Source organism: Mixophyes fleayi, chromosome 1 (assembly GCF_038048845.1).
Source record: "Mixophyes fleayi isolate aMixFle1 chromosome 1, aMixFle1.hap1, whole genome shotgun sequence".
NCBI lineage: Eukaryota > Metazoa > Chordata > Amphibia > Anura > Limnodynastidae > Mixophyes > Mixophyes fleayi.
The window spans coordinates 404,774,277-404,793,981 of NC_134402.1; the positions used below are offsets into that span (position 1 = coordinate 404,774,277).

General features: G+C 41.6%; 1 protein-coding gene across 1 annotated transcript in view; it reads right to left on the reverse strand.

Annotated features, from left to right (window-relative positions):
- The window catches only part of TMEM232 (transmembrane protein 232), a 189,448-nt gene that overhangs the window by 1,718 nt on the left and 168,025 nt on the right, over positions 1 to 19,705 (reverse strand). Inside the window, exon 13 of the mRNA XM_075181561.1 lies at positions 10,173 to 10,266. Within this exon, the coding sequence (XP_075037662.1) occupies positions 10,173 to 10,266 (94 nt within the window). The remainder of the gene's footprint in view (positions 1 to 10,172; positions 10,267 to 19,705) is intronic.

The following is a 19,705-nucleotide window of genomic DNA, read 5'->3' on the forward strand; positions in this document are numbered from 1 at the left end:
AAAAAAGAATATAAAAATAATGTAATGTACATATACATCATTATCACACTAAAAGTCTGGAGCAAAATCAGACTTCCCATGCTACACATACCACAGCACAACAGCAATTAACAACAAGTTGGACCCTATCAGTCTAGTCTGGTGAGTGCAACTCCTATGTGCAGGAATTGGGTCTCAATACAAAATATTTAATAGTGATTTTTCTGTTTGGGATATACAATACAACCAAGGACCCATGCATTGATTAGACAATGCTGGAAAGGCTGGGTTTAGAGATTACATCACTAGGCATCTTACTTTACTAAGCATGTCCCTTGTAATTTCATTCTGTGAATCCCTACAACTCTACAAAATATTTATGGCACCAGATACGGTTCTGAACAGTGGTACCTGGGCAGGGGCTAAAGGGCTTTAGCACCGCTGGATTGCTCCAATTAGTCCGCACAAATCATGGCTTCTAGCCCACTGATTTGTGGATGGCACTTGTCATTCTTCAATCAGAATGGTAGAAAGTCCAAACACACTCATTGTAAAGTCCATCAATCAAACTGCTGGGAAATCTCTATTGGTTATGAAGACAACCCCGGAACTGAAAAACTTAATCAGAAGAAAGCTGCAAGACAGCTAGGCACTGCAGGAGAGTTATATAATTTATTGTTGTCACTAGAGATCTAGAGGCTCAATTTTGTTACCAACATTTGGTGAAGGGTGGAGGGTTTGCATTACAAAGCCACCAGATAATGGGGGATGGGGTAGTGGTATGCTTTATAGAGTCATCAAACATGCAGGATCTGTATAGTAAAGCAATCTGAGATTAGGAGTTTGTGTATTAAAGCCTCCAGAGATTTTAGGTATTTGCACTGTAACATCACCAGACCCTAAGAGACTTACCTGTTCCCCGTTTCTGCTCCCATTCTGCTGCCGATTACACTACCTGACTTCCCAGTATTGGCTCTCGGCAGTGCAATCATGTGACTGGCAAGGGGGAAAATTCAAATCCTCTTGCGGTTTAGCCCAGCTCTAACATATGATCTGTGTCAGAGTAACAGTTCCTGTCAGTGTCTGACTCAGCTGTCTGTTCCCAGCATTCAATCAGTTCCTTCTGTATCCTGTGCTTGTACTTCAGCCCTCCATGACCAGGCTTCCTGACTACATTTTTGGCTCTCCCTTCGGTGCCGTGTATTCTGTGAAGTTCAGCATTTGTCCTAGGATTCTCTCCTAACTCCAGCTTCTCCCTTGAACCGCACAGCCTGATTGTGACCCTGGCTATCCTGACATTGGCTTGGATCCTCCCTCTGCATTAGCTTGTGTTCAATCCTCTGGTCACTGGTTCCGTTTCTAACCGCAGCCACCTTATCTCCTCTCACGTTAGGGGTCTCCCCTAGAGACCGCGACGTGCGAACCTCCGGTAACAAAGCCCACACCACCTTGCAGTGGTTCTTGGTGAATACTGGGAAATACATTAGACTCCGCACCCTAGAGAAAGCCTGTGTAAATTCTGACTGACTGGATTGTTACTCCCGTGGGCATAACACAGTCATTAAATGCATTAAGTTGACTTAATTATTAACAGAAATATTCAACCAGTCACTAGCTGCAGGAGTAATTCCAGAAGTTTGGAAAAGAGCAAATGTAGTTCCACTGCACAAAAGTAGAGGCAAAGAAGAATGTCACGAGATACAGTGACTGAACGCCACTTGATGATATTTGCGCTGCTAAGCTAGGAGGCGCGGAGTCTAAACATGCCCCCAGACTTCGCCAGGGACCCCCGCAAGAGAGTTTGGACTTTGCTGCAAGAGACGGGCAGGTCGCAGGCCCTCCATATAAGCTATCAGAGGAGTCGATGGTGAACAGACGTGGTCATGCAGGCAGAGGTCAAACCGTTCAGGCAAACGCGTTATCAAAGGAGAAGGGAAATCGGAGTCAGCAAGCCAAAGGTCAGAATCAGCGGGAGCAATCAGGCCAAAAGAAGATCCAGAAGCAGAAACAGAGGAAGTCAGGTCGGTACACAGAAGGTCAGTCAGAGAGCACGAAAATAGGCTGGAATGCTGGAGCATAGGAAGACCTAGATACTCTGGTGCCTACCAACATGCAGCGCAGAGAAGTGTCCCATTGCTTGGAAATTGAGATGCGTCGAACACACATGGGCACGGCAATGCGAGACCCGAGAGTTGTAGTAAATGGAGTGCATTAACAGGAGGGAAAGGTTATCAGTGTAGTGTCCCACGGATCTGTACTTGGACCATTGTTTTTTAAAATCTCTATTGGTGACATTGCAAATGGTATTGAAGGGAAAGTATGCCTTTTTCCAGGTGACAAAAAAATATGCAATAGGTTAGACACATCAGGAGGGGTAAAACAATTGATCAATGATCTAGGTAGACCAGAGGGAAGGTCAAGAATGTGGCAACTACAGTTTAATGCCAAAAAATGCTAAATAATGCACTTGGATCTCAAAACCCAAAGGCCAAATATAGTATTAAAGGCACTTTAATGGAAACTACTGATGAGGAAAGAGATCTAGGAGTCACTATTTCAGGTGACTTAAAGGCAGGTAAGCAATGTAGCAAAGCAATGAGAAATGCACTTCAGATGCTTGGTTGCATAGGAAGAGGAAACAGTAGCAGAAATAAAGAAGTAATAATACCACTCTATAGGTCATTGGCACGGCCTCATCTAGAATACTGTGTTCAGTTCTGGAGGCCATATCTACAGAAGGATATAAATACATAAGAGATTGTACAAAGAAGGGCAACTACAATGGTGCATCGCCTACAGCAAAAAGCTTACTCCGACAGACAAAAAGATCTTAATATGTATAGTTTGGAGCAAAGAAGAAAAAGTGGGTCATGACAGAAACTTTCAAATATATCAAGGGTTTTAACAAGGTACAAGAGGGAACTAAAGGATGCAAGTTTAGAGGCAATTTGAGGAAAAATTACTTGACAGACAGGGTAGTGGATAAGTGGAATAGCCTCCCATCAGAGGTGGTAGAGGCTGATAAACATGCTTGGGATAGACATAAGGATATCCTTAAAAAGAAATAAGGGTTAAATAGGATTGGAGGTTACCACAAGTTGAAAGTTGGGCAGAGTGGATGGGCCAAGTGGTTCTTATCTGCTATCAAATTCTACATTTCTATCTTTAATTGGAACTTCTCCTGAGATTGAGGACAACTAGGCAAACCATATGGACACAGTATTTGTTATGCCCTGTTTTCCATTGAAGAACTCTGGCAGATGAACCTGGGCTACTTGTTTGAATTTGTAGCCATAGCCAAACCCCACCTCCCCCCCACAATTTTTGTGGACACAGAAGCCTGAAAACATGAACTGTTGGTAGCCCTTGAGGACTGAGTTTGGACACCTCTCCTCTAGAGCCTGTACTGTTAGCTGTTTAGTGAACCAAAGTTGAACGCAGAAAGTGCACATATAGCAAAGCATGCTCTGTGAAGCAATGAGGGAAACTGGAGGCAGGAGATATATCATTATTCCAAGTAATATAGACCATTTCTAAGCATACAAAACATTTGAACATACAAACCTAATTGTAAATGGTCACATCAGTTATACTTTGAGCAGGCTTACCATTACATGCCATAAGTTTGCATTATAACTATACCTCACTCTTCCTTTTAATTTTTACTTATCTTCAATGAATAATAATGTTTTTCTAGTTATAAGAGCTATATTTATTCCTAGAAGCATTTTCAGGATTGGCGGACCATTCTGTTTGCAGCACACACCACACGCTAGATAAACTTAGTGCTCAGGTAAATTCAGCTACCATATTTCAAGAGGAACAGAGACAGAATCTCTGATGCCTATGGCTCCTTCACCTATTTATGTGTCACAAGGCACAGACAGAGCAGCACTAGTAGCCTTGCACACCTTGATGACAAAGCTTTATGCTCTAAAGAGACCTCGAGGTAAATGTATCAAGGTCCAATTTTTTCAGCATGTCAAAATCGCAGGCAAATCGCTGGTGATAACCTGCAATTTTAATCAAAATGTTCTCAAATGTATCAAGCTGCGATTTTTACCCTGATCTTCAAAATCGCTGGTCATCTCTGGTGTTTTGCTGCGATGTAAAACAATCCCGTGTTAGCTAACTCGCCCTAATACTATAAATAGAACAACCGCAATGAGCTAAACTCATTGCGCATCGGAGCTCCTACTGTGTAGAAGCTCCGATACGCAATGAACTTAGTTCATTGCATTAGGTCTATTTATAGTATTAGGTGATTTTTCCACTAGCGTGGGAAAATCCCCTAATACTATAAATAGACCTAGCGCAATGAGCTAAGCTCAATGCGCATCAGAGCTTCTACTGTGTAGAAACTGTTTGCGGCGGTCCTGCACTTTTTTTATTTTTCTTCAATCAAGCAAGAAGATTCGGGGATGTTACAAATATGGGGCCCCCCTGGCTGAAAACAGAAGCCTGCAAGCAACAATGCCCCCCCCCTGGGCAGAAAAACAGAAGACATTGCAGGCAGGTCTTGTGGAATTACAAATTTATGTTGGACATAGTCAAGCATGGACTTTGGATACAAATTTATTTTGGACTTTGGTGACAGTCATTGTATTGAAAGCTGCTGACAACAGATGAAAACTTCATTGGTGAGTATATTGGGGATTTATTATTTTTAATAAAAATATGTGGTGTAGATAAGGGTGTTTAATGTCATTATTGTGGGTTTATTATTTTTAATAAATGTTAGTGGTTTTAACCAGGGTGTTGTGGATTTGCAAACATTTTGTTTTGTGGAACTAAAGTCCCAGCCAGCCTTGGGTGTCAGGGCTTGTTGGCACTTGTGGTTCTCCAAGTGCCAACATGCCCTGGCTGCCGTGGCTATGCTGGTGCTTGTAGTTATACAAGTAGCAGCATGCCCACACTATTTAGGGCAACCTAGCTGGCTGGGACTTGCAGTTACACAAAACAAAATGGCGTCTGTCCGTTATTTTATCACTTACATTACCTATGTACCCTAAACCCACCGCCCATGGGTGTAGGAAGAGCCCTAGTGCTATCAGCACTGGGCTGGGTGTCGTTTTTTTTCCGGCAGACCCCACTCCCTAGGAAATCCAGCCCAGCGCTGAACATCCTGGTTGGTTACTCATTATGGCAGGGGGACCCCTGCCGCGTGTCCCCCTGCTATAGTGCCTCCAACCCCAGCTGGTTTGCCTAGTGCTGGTTCAGTGAAAATAGGGGGGACCCCATGCAAAAATTTTCCCTGATTTTCACCGATCCAGCAGTGGGCTGGCAGCACAAGACTAATTAGAGGGGAGACCCCACACTTTTTTTTTTAAACTTTGATCTATTTTTTACTGTTTTGACATGTGCCAGAGCTCTGGCAGTATGACAGGCAGTGTAACAGTGATGTGTTTATACAACACGCTGATAGAATGCAGCGTGTTGTATCTGGCGTGTTTGAAAGCAAACTCTCCTGAGTTTGCTTAATCGCAGCTTCATACATTTGAGACTTGTATAGCTGCTGTGGCAAACAGTCGGGAGTTTGATCTATTTTGCAAATAGCGATTTTGACAGAAGCACAATTCTGGTGATTTTACATGAAATCTCAGCTTCATACATCTGCGAGTTTCAACTCTCCCGAGAAAATCGCTGGATTTGCAAAATCGCACCTTGATACATTTACCCCCTCATGTTCAATGACCCCACCAACATTCTCTGTCTTAACAAGAGGGACTATGTCAAATGACATGATTGCATCAGACATAACTGACACAGATTTACCAGTTCTTTATCCTGCGCCGTCGCATCCTTCATAGCAGTGCAACTTCCAGATGTAGAAACTACTGCCTGAACCAGTTGTCCTAAAATAGGCTCAACACTTGGAGCAGCAACTGAAAGCTCAGATGATGCAGTGCCACTCCAGCCCCCACTCCAAACAACTAGTGGGACTACAATGTCTTTGATGAGATCTCTGCTATACCAAAGTCCCCTCTCAACTTAATTTCACTACCAGTCATTGAAAAATTGGGGAGAAACATTTTGTTGGCATTTTGTTTTAAAACTTTTTTTAAAGTTTTTGTTTGTTTCTCTTCTTCTGTTTTTCTCTCCTCTTTACTTGTTTTCTCCCCTATTTTCTCTATGTCACTCTGTCTCTGTTTCAATGCCCCCTGCCTTCCTTCAGCAGCAGTCAGTGAGAATAAACCTTTTGTAGTTTGCCCCCTATTTTACGTTTCATTTAACGGATTATTAATATGTCATAGCTTGAAATTGAACCTAGAAAAAGTCTGGGTGGAATAAAAATGACTGGGAATGCCAAGCGGAACACTTTAAGGCCAAATTCTGCTGGAGAAACATGAGGATTTCTGAGCCCGAATGCAGAAGAAGGTGGATAGCCAGATGAACAGATTTGAATATTTTGCTCATGTCTATTGCTTCCCTCACCCCTTTAAGCCTGAGAAGTCAGATAAATATATATTTCAGGCAAAGATTTAAAGATTAACTAGCACAGGTCTGCTCAAATGGCAATTAATGGGCTGGATGAAAATCATATGACCAACTGTATCACCACTAACTATCTCCTAACCCAATGCTATGTGAACATCTCACTGGAAGTCATTTATTAGGAAGGAAGTTCAGCCATAAACTTCTTATTGTTAGAACAGTATTTACTACAGCCAAAAATGAGGGGAAGAAAATGTATAAAACACCCAATCATTTGTCATCATAATGTATATGCTGCCCAGTGATTTGCACCAATATATTACCAATATAATCTCATTTCAGAGTTTCAGATTCTCTCAAGAGCTGAGAGATTACAAATCTTTCAGATCTGTCAAGTGTAAAGGATGGCTACTCGCAAATGAAGTCAGGGTACTTCAGTTTGGCTATTCAGCATACACATCGCAAAACATTGATGCTGAACATTGAGAGATCAGGTTCCTGTCAGATAAGATCAGCACTTGTCAGGGCAGCTCAGCTTCTCTACAGTCTAAGAACGAAATGTAGTATTTTCCGCAGTTTTTGTCTGATGATCACAGTGATGATAAAATGTAAACTTAGTAAATTTAAAGGATCTCAATAAGTTAGGAGCAAATTCAACTAACAGATGCACATTTACATGTTGCGATTCAAGGGAATGCATTTATTTTGACATGCAGGGATAATACTGACTGCTTTTGCACATAAAACAATAATACTGGGCAATATTATTTTTACACACTTTTTTATTATTATTGCTTTTACACATTTTTACACAGCTAGGACTTGCCCCCTTTCAAATCTAAAGCTGTCTGCATATGTGAAATTGGACCCCTACCCCTGCAGCGCAAATTTAGATTTACCAAGGTTCAAAATTATACCTTCCAGCTTAATTAAATGAGGCCCAATGTGTTTGATGGTGCCCATAATATTTTTTAAAGGGAAACATATCTTAAAAGCGATTGCCACCACAATGAAATTTATAGTAACCTGATATCATATTGTAAGTTGAGTTTCACAAAGTTTTTATTGTTGAATTTTGACTTTTCAGGTGTCAAAGCATAGTGTAGAAAAAAAATCAAAATAAAAGGAAAAAAATATATTTTACTGGACTGAGCCATTTCCTACGGAAGAAAAAAAATGAACCCAAAAAAATAAATTCAATAATTACTAAGTGTGCATATATATAAAAGCTGGTGCACAGTATAAAAAAGGTTCTATGATTTATAACAACCAGTCTGAACAACAACCAGCATAACCATGGCTGCCAGAGCATGCTAAAACTTGCAGTGCACCAGAAAAAAATAAATACTGTTAAATAAACACCGAATTGTGAAAAATATTTTATGAATATAAACACTTCCCCGCACACCCTATTTTACCAATTTATTAGTCATATAAAAACAGGGGGGTTATCTTCTTTCTTACTGCTTTAATCCTTTGGGGGAAAAACAAGAAAACCATATACATGACAACGAGTAGATTCTTGCAGAGCCAGTCATCTGTCAGCTACGTACCAGGACACAGCAGCTTCTCTCTGATTGGGCCCAGTTTTTAAGCGACGGCTCAGTGGATAATTTGCTGTGGAACACCTGCTGTAGCAGTGTAGCCCTCCATCATTGCTCGGCATTCCACAATGTTCTGAATCTTTTGCAAGCCATGTCTTCAGTGACAGCAAGGATATCTTGAAAGTATCGGCTTCATCGTCACAACTAGTTACCAGCTTCACAATGTCTACTACATGCGGAAAGATTGATGGAATAGTAAAGTCTTCCATCTTCTCCAAAGGAGTAGCTCTTCTGGAATGTAACAGTAGCCTTTCCGTACCTCAAAGTTTCTGATGGATGTACACGTTTGCTGACATCTGAGACGGCCTGATTGTAGAGATACTGCCCCATATGTATGGTACATCTATCATTTGTAATGGTGAATAATACTTCATATTGGGTCATGTCGCTCAAAAGCTTCCACAAGTCACCAATGATGTCAGGTGGAACATGCTGAACAAAGGCACACAGAGAGTGGACTCTGTTTTTGCCAGGTTTGGGTTTTGTCGCACCTTTGACTTAGCTTACATTTCTTCATGTTTGCAAACAAGCTGTGGAATGCAGCACAGTGCATCTCCTTTTTTGGTTGTTTGCATGAATCAGAGCACCACATCCTGGCCTTCGGAGTTGTACGCAAAGATGCCTTTATTCCATAAGATGTTCAAATTGCATGCGTCTTCCCTCGAGTGCTTGGGACATTTAAGTGCCTAGGCAACTTCAGTCTCATTATGTTGAACATGCTCAATATGCTGGGCTATTTTTGAGACAGATTTCTCACAGTACAGGCAGGGCTGCTTTTTGATGTATGCTTTAGATCCATCACTTTTTCCGAAAAGTGTTTGGATGGACACCACATCAGATTTTTGGCCTTCTGTGTTTAAAACACTGTTCCCATCAGATAGAGAATCATTGTGTGTAGAACAAGTGTCTGTGTTCATTAGTTTTGTTCCACTACCCTGCAACGGTACATCACCACTGCTGGTATGTGAACCACTTTTCTCTAACGGACTCCACTGCTCTCCAAGTTATAATTGGAGCCACCAATAATGGGCTGTGTCATACCCCACTGTTGCTACCTTCCGTTCGGCATCAGAAGTTGGTGATAATCTCTCTCTCTCTGATTCCCATTATGTGTAAGAAGGAGGGAAAGCTGCAATCCACTTTTCTTCTGTCGCAATCAGGACCCTGGCAGTTCTATGATTATTATTATTATTATTTATTTATTTAGAAAGCGCCACAGATTCTGTAGCGCCGGATACAGAAGCAAGTAACAAATAGATGAGGTAATACATGTCAGCAGCATAGATGAGTGTGAGTAATGCTATGGGGACTCTCACAGAGAGCAGCAAAAGACGTGACGGGACGTACAAGGGACAGGAGACAGACATGGGACAATAGGTAGAAAGGACCCTGCCTGCGAGGAATACATTCTAAATATGTGGCAGAGGACATGTAATAGGGTGTATGTATGTGCTTACATTTCCACTGACAGATGGTGTTGGAGTGCACACACATTCCTCTCCAAGGCATAAACACGCACATACTTTTTGTCCAACAAAAGTGACTTATTGGGACATGACATAGTTTAATGCTGGGTATGTTAGCAAGGTCTCCTGCACTGACTAGCACGGTCATTGGGGGCTTCATTTTGTGTCCCCACTGCGGCTGAGGATACCACATTGTTGGTTTGTAAATAGGAGAATGTCCCCACAAGTATAGGAATACAAGTACACACCCACACACACACACAGAAACACACACAGACACACACACACACACACACACATATATATATATAAATTGTGACAAAAGGGAGGGATTTGCCACAGGCACCTAAGAGAGGAATTAGATAGTCAGTTGACAGTCTGCAGAGCAAGGCTGCAGACATTACATACTTATACAGCAGTGTAACTAGTTCAAAGATAAACACGGGAAGGACGCAGGCGTGTCAAGTATACAAACCTAAATCCGATGCCAGACAGTGGCCAGTGTCTAGATAGAAGGATTGTGTTTAGTAAAAGTTAGACGACATAGTGTCACCCTGACAGTAAGTGTGTTGTTTATTTGTGATTGTAATGTGAACAATAGAAGCACTGTTTATTCAGCAAGAAGTTGTTCATGTGTGCATCACCAGAAGGGTGCCCGTGTCACAATATATATATAAATTATGCTTACCTGATCCTCAATAACTTTTTCCAAGGCCATGTTGGTACGTGTGATAAAATGTACTGGGAGAGGAAGAGATGGTTCTTCACACAACTGCTCTTTCCTGTTGGCAAAAAGTATTTTATGGATGTAGTATATATCAGATTTATACTTATATAATCAGAAAGCATACACTTTTACTTTTGTTTGCTTCATAATCTCTCTCTTAGGGCTCTCATGCATTCTCTTTGTGACTCACACTAAATATGAGAGTGATCATGCTACTAATGCATGTGTTTCATCATTAGTCAATAAATAGATATATGCATCTAACATTAGTTTTAAAATAACTTAATAGTTTTTAAAATTCTATTAGGGAATGTTGTGTTGTTTATTTGTTTGTGTTCTTCTCACCCAATGTTTCTGCTGCATGATGTCATGGTTATAGTTAAACCTTTAAAACCTATGACACCATAGATTGTCCTTTTGTAATGTTTTTAGCATTCCATCTACTGAATTGTATTTAATTTCAGCATTGTTGTTCTTATGTGCTCTTTGTCACCAACATTTCAGTTTAATAGCTCTTTTCCGTGCCTGGCATAACAAACAATGTATCCCTTTCTTGCATAATTAATGCGATGCACTGTAAAATTTACACTATTCGGTAGTAGCTACAAGTAAGCACAACATAAAAAGTTTATGGAATGATGCTTCCTTATTGTGAAATCAATGAGCATGTATCCCCAGTATGAAAACTTTAACATGCTTTAAAATAATAGTAATAGCCTTGTTCCTAATATATACTAATAAAAATACACTAGCATTACATCAAATCATGGCAGTCTGTTTGAGCATAATAAAAAAAGGGGCAGAAGTGCATAATTAATTATTTTAAATTTAGTTTGAGATGGCACTGGATCAGTCTTCCAGCTTCCCCCAGTGCAGCTCTTTGTGCTTAGCAGGAGAGTGATATGCTTTTAAGTAGAGATAAGTGGTTCAGTTTTGGTGAATTCCAACACTGGGGGTGATTGAAAGCGAGTCATGACTCGGTTTCGCTCACCAGTTTATGATCTCAAAAGAGGCAAAATGTAATGTCCAGGAAAATCGATGTCTTCTGTGTGTATATATATATATATATATATATATACACATATATATATATACATATACATACATACATATAAATACATACATATAAATACATACATATATATATATATATATATATACACAAGTTAACCCGTATATGATACTCATGCATTCTAGTCAAATCAAATCAAGCTACTTAGGGTGTTAAAAAGGTTCTTGTCATGCATTTGGGCCATAGCCCAGGCCTCAACCACCAACCACTCCCCACTGTCACCCCCGGCAACCACCAACCACTCCCAACTGTCACTTATCCTTCAAGAAATATATATATTTTTTTTAAATCTTTATAAACACTTTTAACAATTAACAAATTAAATTAACAAATTAAAAACATCTTAGTATACCAAATTTTAGCCCTTTCTGAATTTTTTTTTCCACACACACTAAGAATTTAGTAGGTCAGTGTATAACTCCGCCCAGCAGGTGGCGCTGCAGCTTGGTTTTATTTTTTCCACACACACACAGACAGACAGACTAACACACGCCACTAGACATTTATATATAAGATATACAATATATATATATATATATATATATATATATATATATACACACACATATAGATAGATAGATAGATCCCTCCCTCGTTTTCTCAAGTGCCATTTTAGGACAGACGGCGTGTAGGGAGGAGATAAGCTGCAGTGCTCTGCTCTGCATTCAGGGTGAAAGAAAGACATAGAGAGAAATAGAATCATGTAATTATTGTAAAGCAGTTTGGTAGAGATTAGTCGGCTAGAATAGTTTGCTGATCAATTGCTTTTAATTTTAATTTTTCAGAAAGTTTAGAAAGACTAGTGGCTACTAGCTGTTCTTAATGCTTATATAATAGTACTAGTATATAGCATAAGTTAGATATCATTCTGAGCTAAGTAGTATATTTAGTGGAGGAAAACATTGTGCCTTTGTTGTATGACTATTAGCAGAATCTTTTAAAATTTTAAGTTTTTCTAATGAAAATATTCTTGTGTGGGGCAGTGACATCTGAAATAATTTTGAAAAAAATGGGTGTTTGTGTGTGAGGTTCAGCAGCAGCTGCACACCTCCAAAAAATGCTATATAATCTTATCTTTTTTATTTTCCAATACTTGTCAGTTTTTTAAAGGGTCTTTCAGTGACAGCTATATTTAAAAAAGGGTGTTTGCGTGTGAGGATTTTTTTCTGGGCATTTTCGTCATTCAGCGATCGCTTATAGAACACTGCAGAGGCTACAAAATAATGTCATCTGGCATGCCACCAACTGAAGCAAGCCCATTAGCTAAATTAAACAACCAAAAAATGTAATGTAAGGTTCAAGAGATAAAAATGTTGAAACGCTACACACACACTAAATTTGGAACATTACAAGGCATACATCATGGAGAATGAAGAGACAGTAACAATCAGATGTCCTTAGAAGGATAGAGGCATCAGTAGATATTTAGACAAGTAGATACCAATTGTAAAGCGCTATGTAATTTGCTGTGGCTATAAATAAATGTTGATGATGATAGCCGAAGGTGGCCTGCATCCATACTACAAAAATTCAAAGACTACGCACACAATACATTTTTCAATGGCCAGAGCATTCATCGGTAGCCAAGAGCAGATCTTTCCTAACCTTGCCGCTATATAAATAAATCAGAAATAAAAAAGATGGTGTTCGCGCTTCTATACCTATGTATCAATGCAGCCAATGGGATGTGGATGGGGCTCGTCCCCATCCCCAGAGTAATAATCGAGTAATAGAGAGATTCCCAGGCGCTAGTGTATTGAAAAACTAAAATGATACCAATCGGCTGTAGGCCAGATTTATTAAACAAATGTATGTAAGCCAGTAGAGATAAACGGTGTGCTGGCACACATAAAGCAAATGCAATAGGTGCAAAATAAACAACCACAACACAATACTGCAATAAAATGGTAAAATGGTGTGATAACGTATATGTAGCAATATCGTCAGTTTGGCATAAAATGATAGTTAATAAACTTGGCAATGATGGCTCAATGTTTAAGATAGGTGATAGTGCATAAGCCAGTAGTGTGGCACCGTAAAGTACAAGTCAATCAAAGACTATATGCTTAATGAATCCAAATGTCCATATGGTTGCTGGAGAGAGAATTAAGACCATGGGGTATGAAAATGATAATGTCCCATGGAAATAGTGCACTGAAAGTACAGATGAGTAAATCGCTATGTGTGGTCATAGAATTGAGTTAATACACATAGTATAGAGTCGGTATTTACCGATAAATAGTTCTTTTGGAATAACTGGAAACACTGACCTAGATCCGGAGGTATTGCCCAGATTGATCCTGGTCCGGTAGTCAGGGCTCCACGTGCGGGAGAACAGCTGTCCCGGGTCTTGCAGCACAGTGGAGAGGAGTTCCAGGCCGGCCGCCCCTCCTCTCTGTGTAGCTGTGCATCCGCGTCCCTGGAGGTTGTCAAGGGCAATGCGCATGCGCAGAGGCGCGATATCGGTATTGAAAAATAATTGAAGATTATATGCTCATGAGCTGGTAGTTGGTTGTATGTATAAAACCTACGCATTTCGCCCACGTGGGGCTTCGTCAGGTATAATAGAAGTGTATTGAACTGGTATCTTCAATGAGCTCTATATATGGGAGGCGGCCATAAAGTAACAGTTTCCAATTGGATCCTCCACTGGATTGGCATCTGTATGGGGCGGTTCCTTTGGCACACAGTTAGTATGATAGTTTTAAGAATGAGCGAGATTTTCTGCTCACTAAACATCCGAGACTCCCTGTCATATATCACATCCCAAAAATACATAAATCTCTAACTAACCCACCGGGCAGACCCATAGTGTCCGGAATAGGTTCACTAACCACGAACCTTTCGGAATACATCAATTGGTACTTACAACCTTTAGTAGCAGAACAAAAAAGCTACCTAAGAGATACAGGGCACCTGCTTGATATCATCAGGAATATCAACTGGGCACCCGGCTTCCATCTGATAACATGTGACGTGGTCTCTTTATATACTATCATTGATCACCAAGCAGGGTGTAACCATGTTAGAGCCATCCTAGAACAATCTGCCACACTTCCACAACCTCAGATAGAGTTTTTGATCAACAGCATCAATTTTGTGCTCCAACATAATTTCTTCTGGTTCAGTGGGACGTACTAAGAGCAGGTTCGCGGGACTGCCTGTCACTCACCGGACTGTGAGTGCCATTTCCCGTGTGTTCAGGAACCGTGGCCGTCCGCCATCCTGAGGGTCTGCGCATGTGCAGCCATTATCAAGCCTTCAATACCTGTTGCTTTTAATTGATTGGATGATCAGGCAACCCTCCCTATTTAAACCACCTGTGATCATTACCTGGTTGCCTGATCTTGGAGTCTCATTCCCCATGAGCCTCTGAAGGTGTTCCTGTGTTCCTCGTGTATTCAGCTCCTGCTGATTCCTGTATGCTGCTATTGTGGTTTCCAGACCACTTCAACTCTCCTGTGTTCATCGTGCTTGCACTCAGCTGATTCCTATCCGCTGCCTCCGTTACTACTACAGAGTTCCTGCTCACTTCAACTCTACTGTGTTCATCGTGCCTGCACTTAGCTGATTCCTATCCGCTGCCTCTGCTATTACTACAGAGTTCCTGCTCACTTCAACTCTCCTGTGTTCATCGTGCCTGCACTCAGCTGATTCCTATCCGCTGCCTCCGTTACTACTTCAGAGTTCCTGATTGTCTCAACTCTCCTGTGTTTATCGTGTCAGCTCTCCGCTGCCTCCGTTACCACTACTACTGGATACCAGACCGCCTCAACTCTCCCGTGTTCATCATGTTTCCAGTTTCACTTACTACTGCTTCCTGAGTATTGCTTCTTTGATTCTGGATTACCTGCCGTGCGCTGCACCAACCTGATTACCGCTTCCACCCTCCAGTGGTCTCTCCTCCTGCCGGCCTTCAGCCTTCAGGTATCCCTGCACGTTGCTCTGACAGCCTGCTCTCCTGAACCGCGGTATGCATACTTCCATTGACTTTGCTTTTGTATTGCATATCCATCTGGACTGAGTTGTGTTCTTCTCCGGAGCCTCCTATCCACTGAAGCTATTGTTACCATTGACTTTGTTTTCTATTGCCTGGATTGCTATTGAGACTTTGTATACTTCAAGCAGCGCTGGTCAGTTATTGTTGTATTGTGGATATCATCGTGGGATCAAGTTCTGTGTGCCCCGTGTATACTCTGCTTTACATTCATCTCCTCGTGTCCCTCCTCACATATATATAGCAGTGGTACAACTTGCTGACGCAGACCACTGATTCCTGTTCCCTGTGACACCTGTTTCAAGTATCCTCTCACATAGCAGTGGTACAACTTGCTACTCGCAGACCACTGACTTCCCCGTTACCTACCTTCACCTGGATTTCATTCCTTCACTATAGGCAGCGGTACAACTTGCTATACGCAGACCGCTGACTCTTACTACCTCCTCGCTACTCCTGGACATTCCTCCTCACTATAGCAGTGGTACAACTTGCTATACGCAGACCACTGACTCTCCTCACGTTTCCTTGTCCATCTGGATCCTCGTGTACATTCATCTACTCATTACCAGTTGCTGCTAGTCATAGACTTTCCTTGAGCATTCTCTCACCATCTGCTGTTTCTCCTGTTCCGTTGTCACCCTGCTACCAGAGAACCATAATACCAGCTATATTACTCTGGTAAGTCCATCATCTGGTGATATCCTGGGCAAAGACTCCTAGTGCCCGTGACACTGCCATGGGCACAAAATTTGCGCCAAGTTACGCGAACCTGTTCGTAGCCCACTAGGAGAACACCACAATTTGGAATAACAATCCATAAAAAGGTTACATCGTCGATTGCTATCGTTACATCAATGATGTATTTTGCATGTGGGCAGGCACTCAGGATCAGTTTTCTTCATTCATTCAGTATATTAATGACAATAATCTCAATATGAGTTTTACCAGCCAAGTCAGTACTGAAAAAGTTGAATTCCTGGACCTAGATATTTTTGTTCAGGAGGGACGCCTTGCTACCAAAACACACTTCAAACAGGTCGATACCAATTCCTTTATACCAACCTTCAGTAGCCACCACAAGAACTGGTTGGCAAACATACCCAAGGGTCAATTCACTCGCCTTAGGCGTATCTGCTCCGACATTATCTACTATGACTAACAGGCAGAAACTTTAAAGAAAAGATTCCAAGAGAAAAATTATGACACTAAAATCATTGAGGAAGCCTGCCTCCAACTTCGAGAAACAGATAGGGAACTTTTGCTCACTCAAAATAGGCGCTGTAAAAACAATGCTGACCAAGATCCACCAGCACTCTCTTTTGTCACCCAATACAATAGGGATCATAAGAGGTTTGAAAAAAATCATTAAAAAACATTGGCACATTCTGATGGGAGATAAAGACTTAATAAAGATCCTTCCCACAAAACCTAAATTTGTTTATAAACGGGCAGCAAATTTAAAAAACAGTTTGGTACAGAGTACTATCCCGCCAAGTAAAGGCGATAATAACAAAAGAAACAATTCCACATGGCTTAACGAAAGGGCAGCAGGTTTCTATCACTGTAACCGCTGCCAGGCCTGTAAAACAACAAACACCTCAAGCACTAAACCATCCATTACATTTGAATCAACAACTACTGGTGAAAGTTTCAGCATAAAAGACAAACTTACTTGCGACTCCATTGGAGTAATCTATCTCCTCCAATGCCCTTGTGGTCACCAATACGTTGGTAGGACGATCAGAAAACTTTCAATCAGAATAGGAGAGCACATCAGAAATATTAAAAACCAACTACTGACCCACAGTGTCTCCAAGCATTTTTCCACACACCATCAGCCTGACCCCTCACTACTAAGATTTCTAGAAATCTGTAAGGTCAACAAATTATGGCGTGGTGGTGATTACATTAAGCATATTTCACAAATGGAGACTAAGTGGATGTCACTCACCGGACCGTGAGTGCCTCTGCGCTGGTGCGTGGTTCTCTAGCCTTCCTGCCGGCGTCTGTCCTGAGCCGCGGCCGTCCGCCATCTTGATGGACTGTGCATGCACAGCATCCAAGAACTTATGACCTTTGCTTTTAATCTAATTGGAGGATCAGGCACCTCTCCCTATTTAAGGCACCTGCGCTCATTACCTCGTTGCCTGATCTTGAGCCTCATTCCCTGTGAGCCTCATTCCCTGTGAGTCTCATTCCCTGTGAGTCTCTGAAGGTGTCTCCTGTGTCCTGCTAGTGTTTTCAGCTTCCTGCTGATTACCTGTTCTACTCATCGGTGGTTTCCATACCCGCTACTGATTCCTGTATACTGCTCGTGTCCTCAGCTGGCTTCTGGATTACTTGCTCTGCTCATCAGCGGTTCTCATACCCGCTACAGACTCCTGTATCCTGCTCGTGTCCTCAGCTGGCTTCTGATTACCTGCTCTGCTCACCTGCGGTTCCCATACCCGCTACAGCCGTTCAGCGCCCCTGCTGTGCCTGCATATCCTTGTGGACAAACTTCTCCACTCATCAGCGGTATGCTTAATTGTTATTGACTATCAACTGTTACCTTGCATATCCGCTTAGGACAAGCTTCTTTACTCAGCAGCGGTATCCATACCCGCTATAGACTATTTGTTCTTATGCTGCATATCTGTTTGGAACAAGCTTCTCTACTCAGCAGTGATATGCATACTTGTGATTGACTATCAGTTATTATCCCGCATATCCGCTCTGTGCAAGCCTCTCTACTCAGCAGCGGTATACATACCGTTATAGACTATTAGCTGTAAACGCTGCATATCTGTTTGGAACAAGTTCCTCTGTGCTCTCAGTGTCTTCATACCATTATTGACTCTTTGCATGCCTCCACTCATCCGCACCTGAACAACTCCTTACTTACTAGCAGTGGTACAACTTGCTATACGCAGACCACTGACTTCCCCGCTACCTACCTGTACCTGGACAAGTCTTCCCTTCACAGCAGTGGTACAACTTGCTATCCGCAGACCACTGACTCTCCTGTTACCTTCCTTCACCTGCTCATGTCCACTCTGGTCTCCGTGGTTCAAACCTGCCTTTCCACTATAGATGCAAGTCGCTGACTCATCTACCAATATAGCTGCAAGTCGCTGACTCATTTACCAGTATAGCTGCAAGTCACTGACTATCATCAATTCCATTGGCATCCTCTCTCCATCTGCTGTTATATACGTTCCACTATTCACCCTGCTGCCAGAGGACCGCTGTGCAAACTCCGCCTCTCTGGTAAGCATAGTCAACTGGTGAAATCCTTGGCAAGACTCCTAGTGCCCGTGACAGTGGATTTACAACTTAAAAACCTTGGCACCAAATGGCCTCAACATTGACATCGATATTAATAGCTTTTTGTATAACCATTGTTACATATCAATTCATCTCTTTATCATAGATGTTTTATGCAACCTTGTTTACTCTTTTCAGACATTCACACTGGATTTATTCCGTGCCATGAATTTTCTATTTACTAATATCACTCTGTTAAGAGAATTGTTTGCCATGCTGATTTTATCGACTGTTACATTGATTTATTCATTAGTGCTTCTAATCATACATCAAAGTGGTTAAGGTACTTCACTTTGAGGGTTCACATCGTTCAGATTGCTACTCTTTATTAGGAATAAAACTATCATACTGACTGTGTGCCTAAGGAACCGCCCCATACAGATGCCAATCCAGTGGAGGATCCAATTGGAAACTGTTACTTTATGGCCGCTTCCCATATATAGAGCTCATTGAATATACCAGTTCAATACACTTCTATTAACCCTGACGAAGCCCCTCATGGGCGAAACGCGTAGGTTTTATACATACAACCAACTACCAGCTCATGAGCATATAATCTTCAACTCTTTTTCAACACCGATATCGCGCCTCTGCGCATGCGCATTGCCCTTGACAACCTCCAGGGACGCGGATATACAGCTACACAGAGAGGAGGGGCGGCCGGCCGGGAACTCCTCTCCACTGTGCTGCAAGACCCGGGACAGCTGTTCTCCCGCACGTGGAGCCCTGACTACCGGACCAGGATCAATCTGGGCAATACCTCCGGATCTAGGTCAGTGTTTCCAGTTATTCCAAAAGAACTATTTATCAGTAAATACCGACTCTATACTATGTGTATGAACTCAATTCTATAACCACACATAGCGATTTACTCATCTGTACTTTCAGTGCACTATTTCCATGGGACATTATCATTATCATACCCCGTGGTCTTAATTACCTCTCCAGCAACCATAAGTACATTTGGATTCATTAAGCATATAGTCTTTGATTGACTTGGACTTTACGGTGCCACACTACTGGCTTATGCACTATCACCTATCTTAAACATTGAGCCATCATTGCCAAGTTTATCAACTATAATTTTATGCCAAACTGACGATAGTGCTACATATA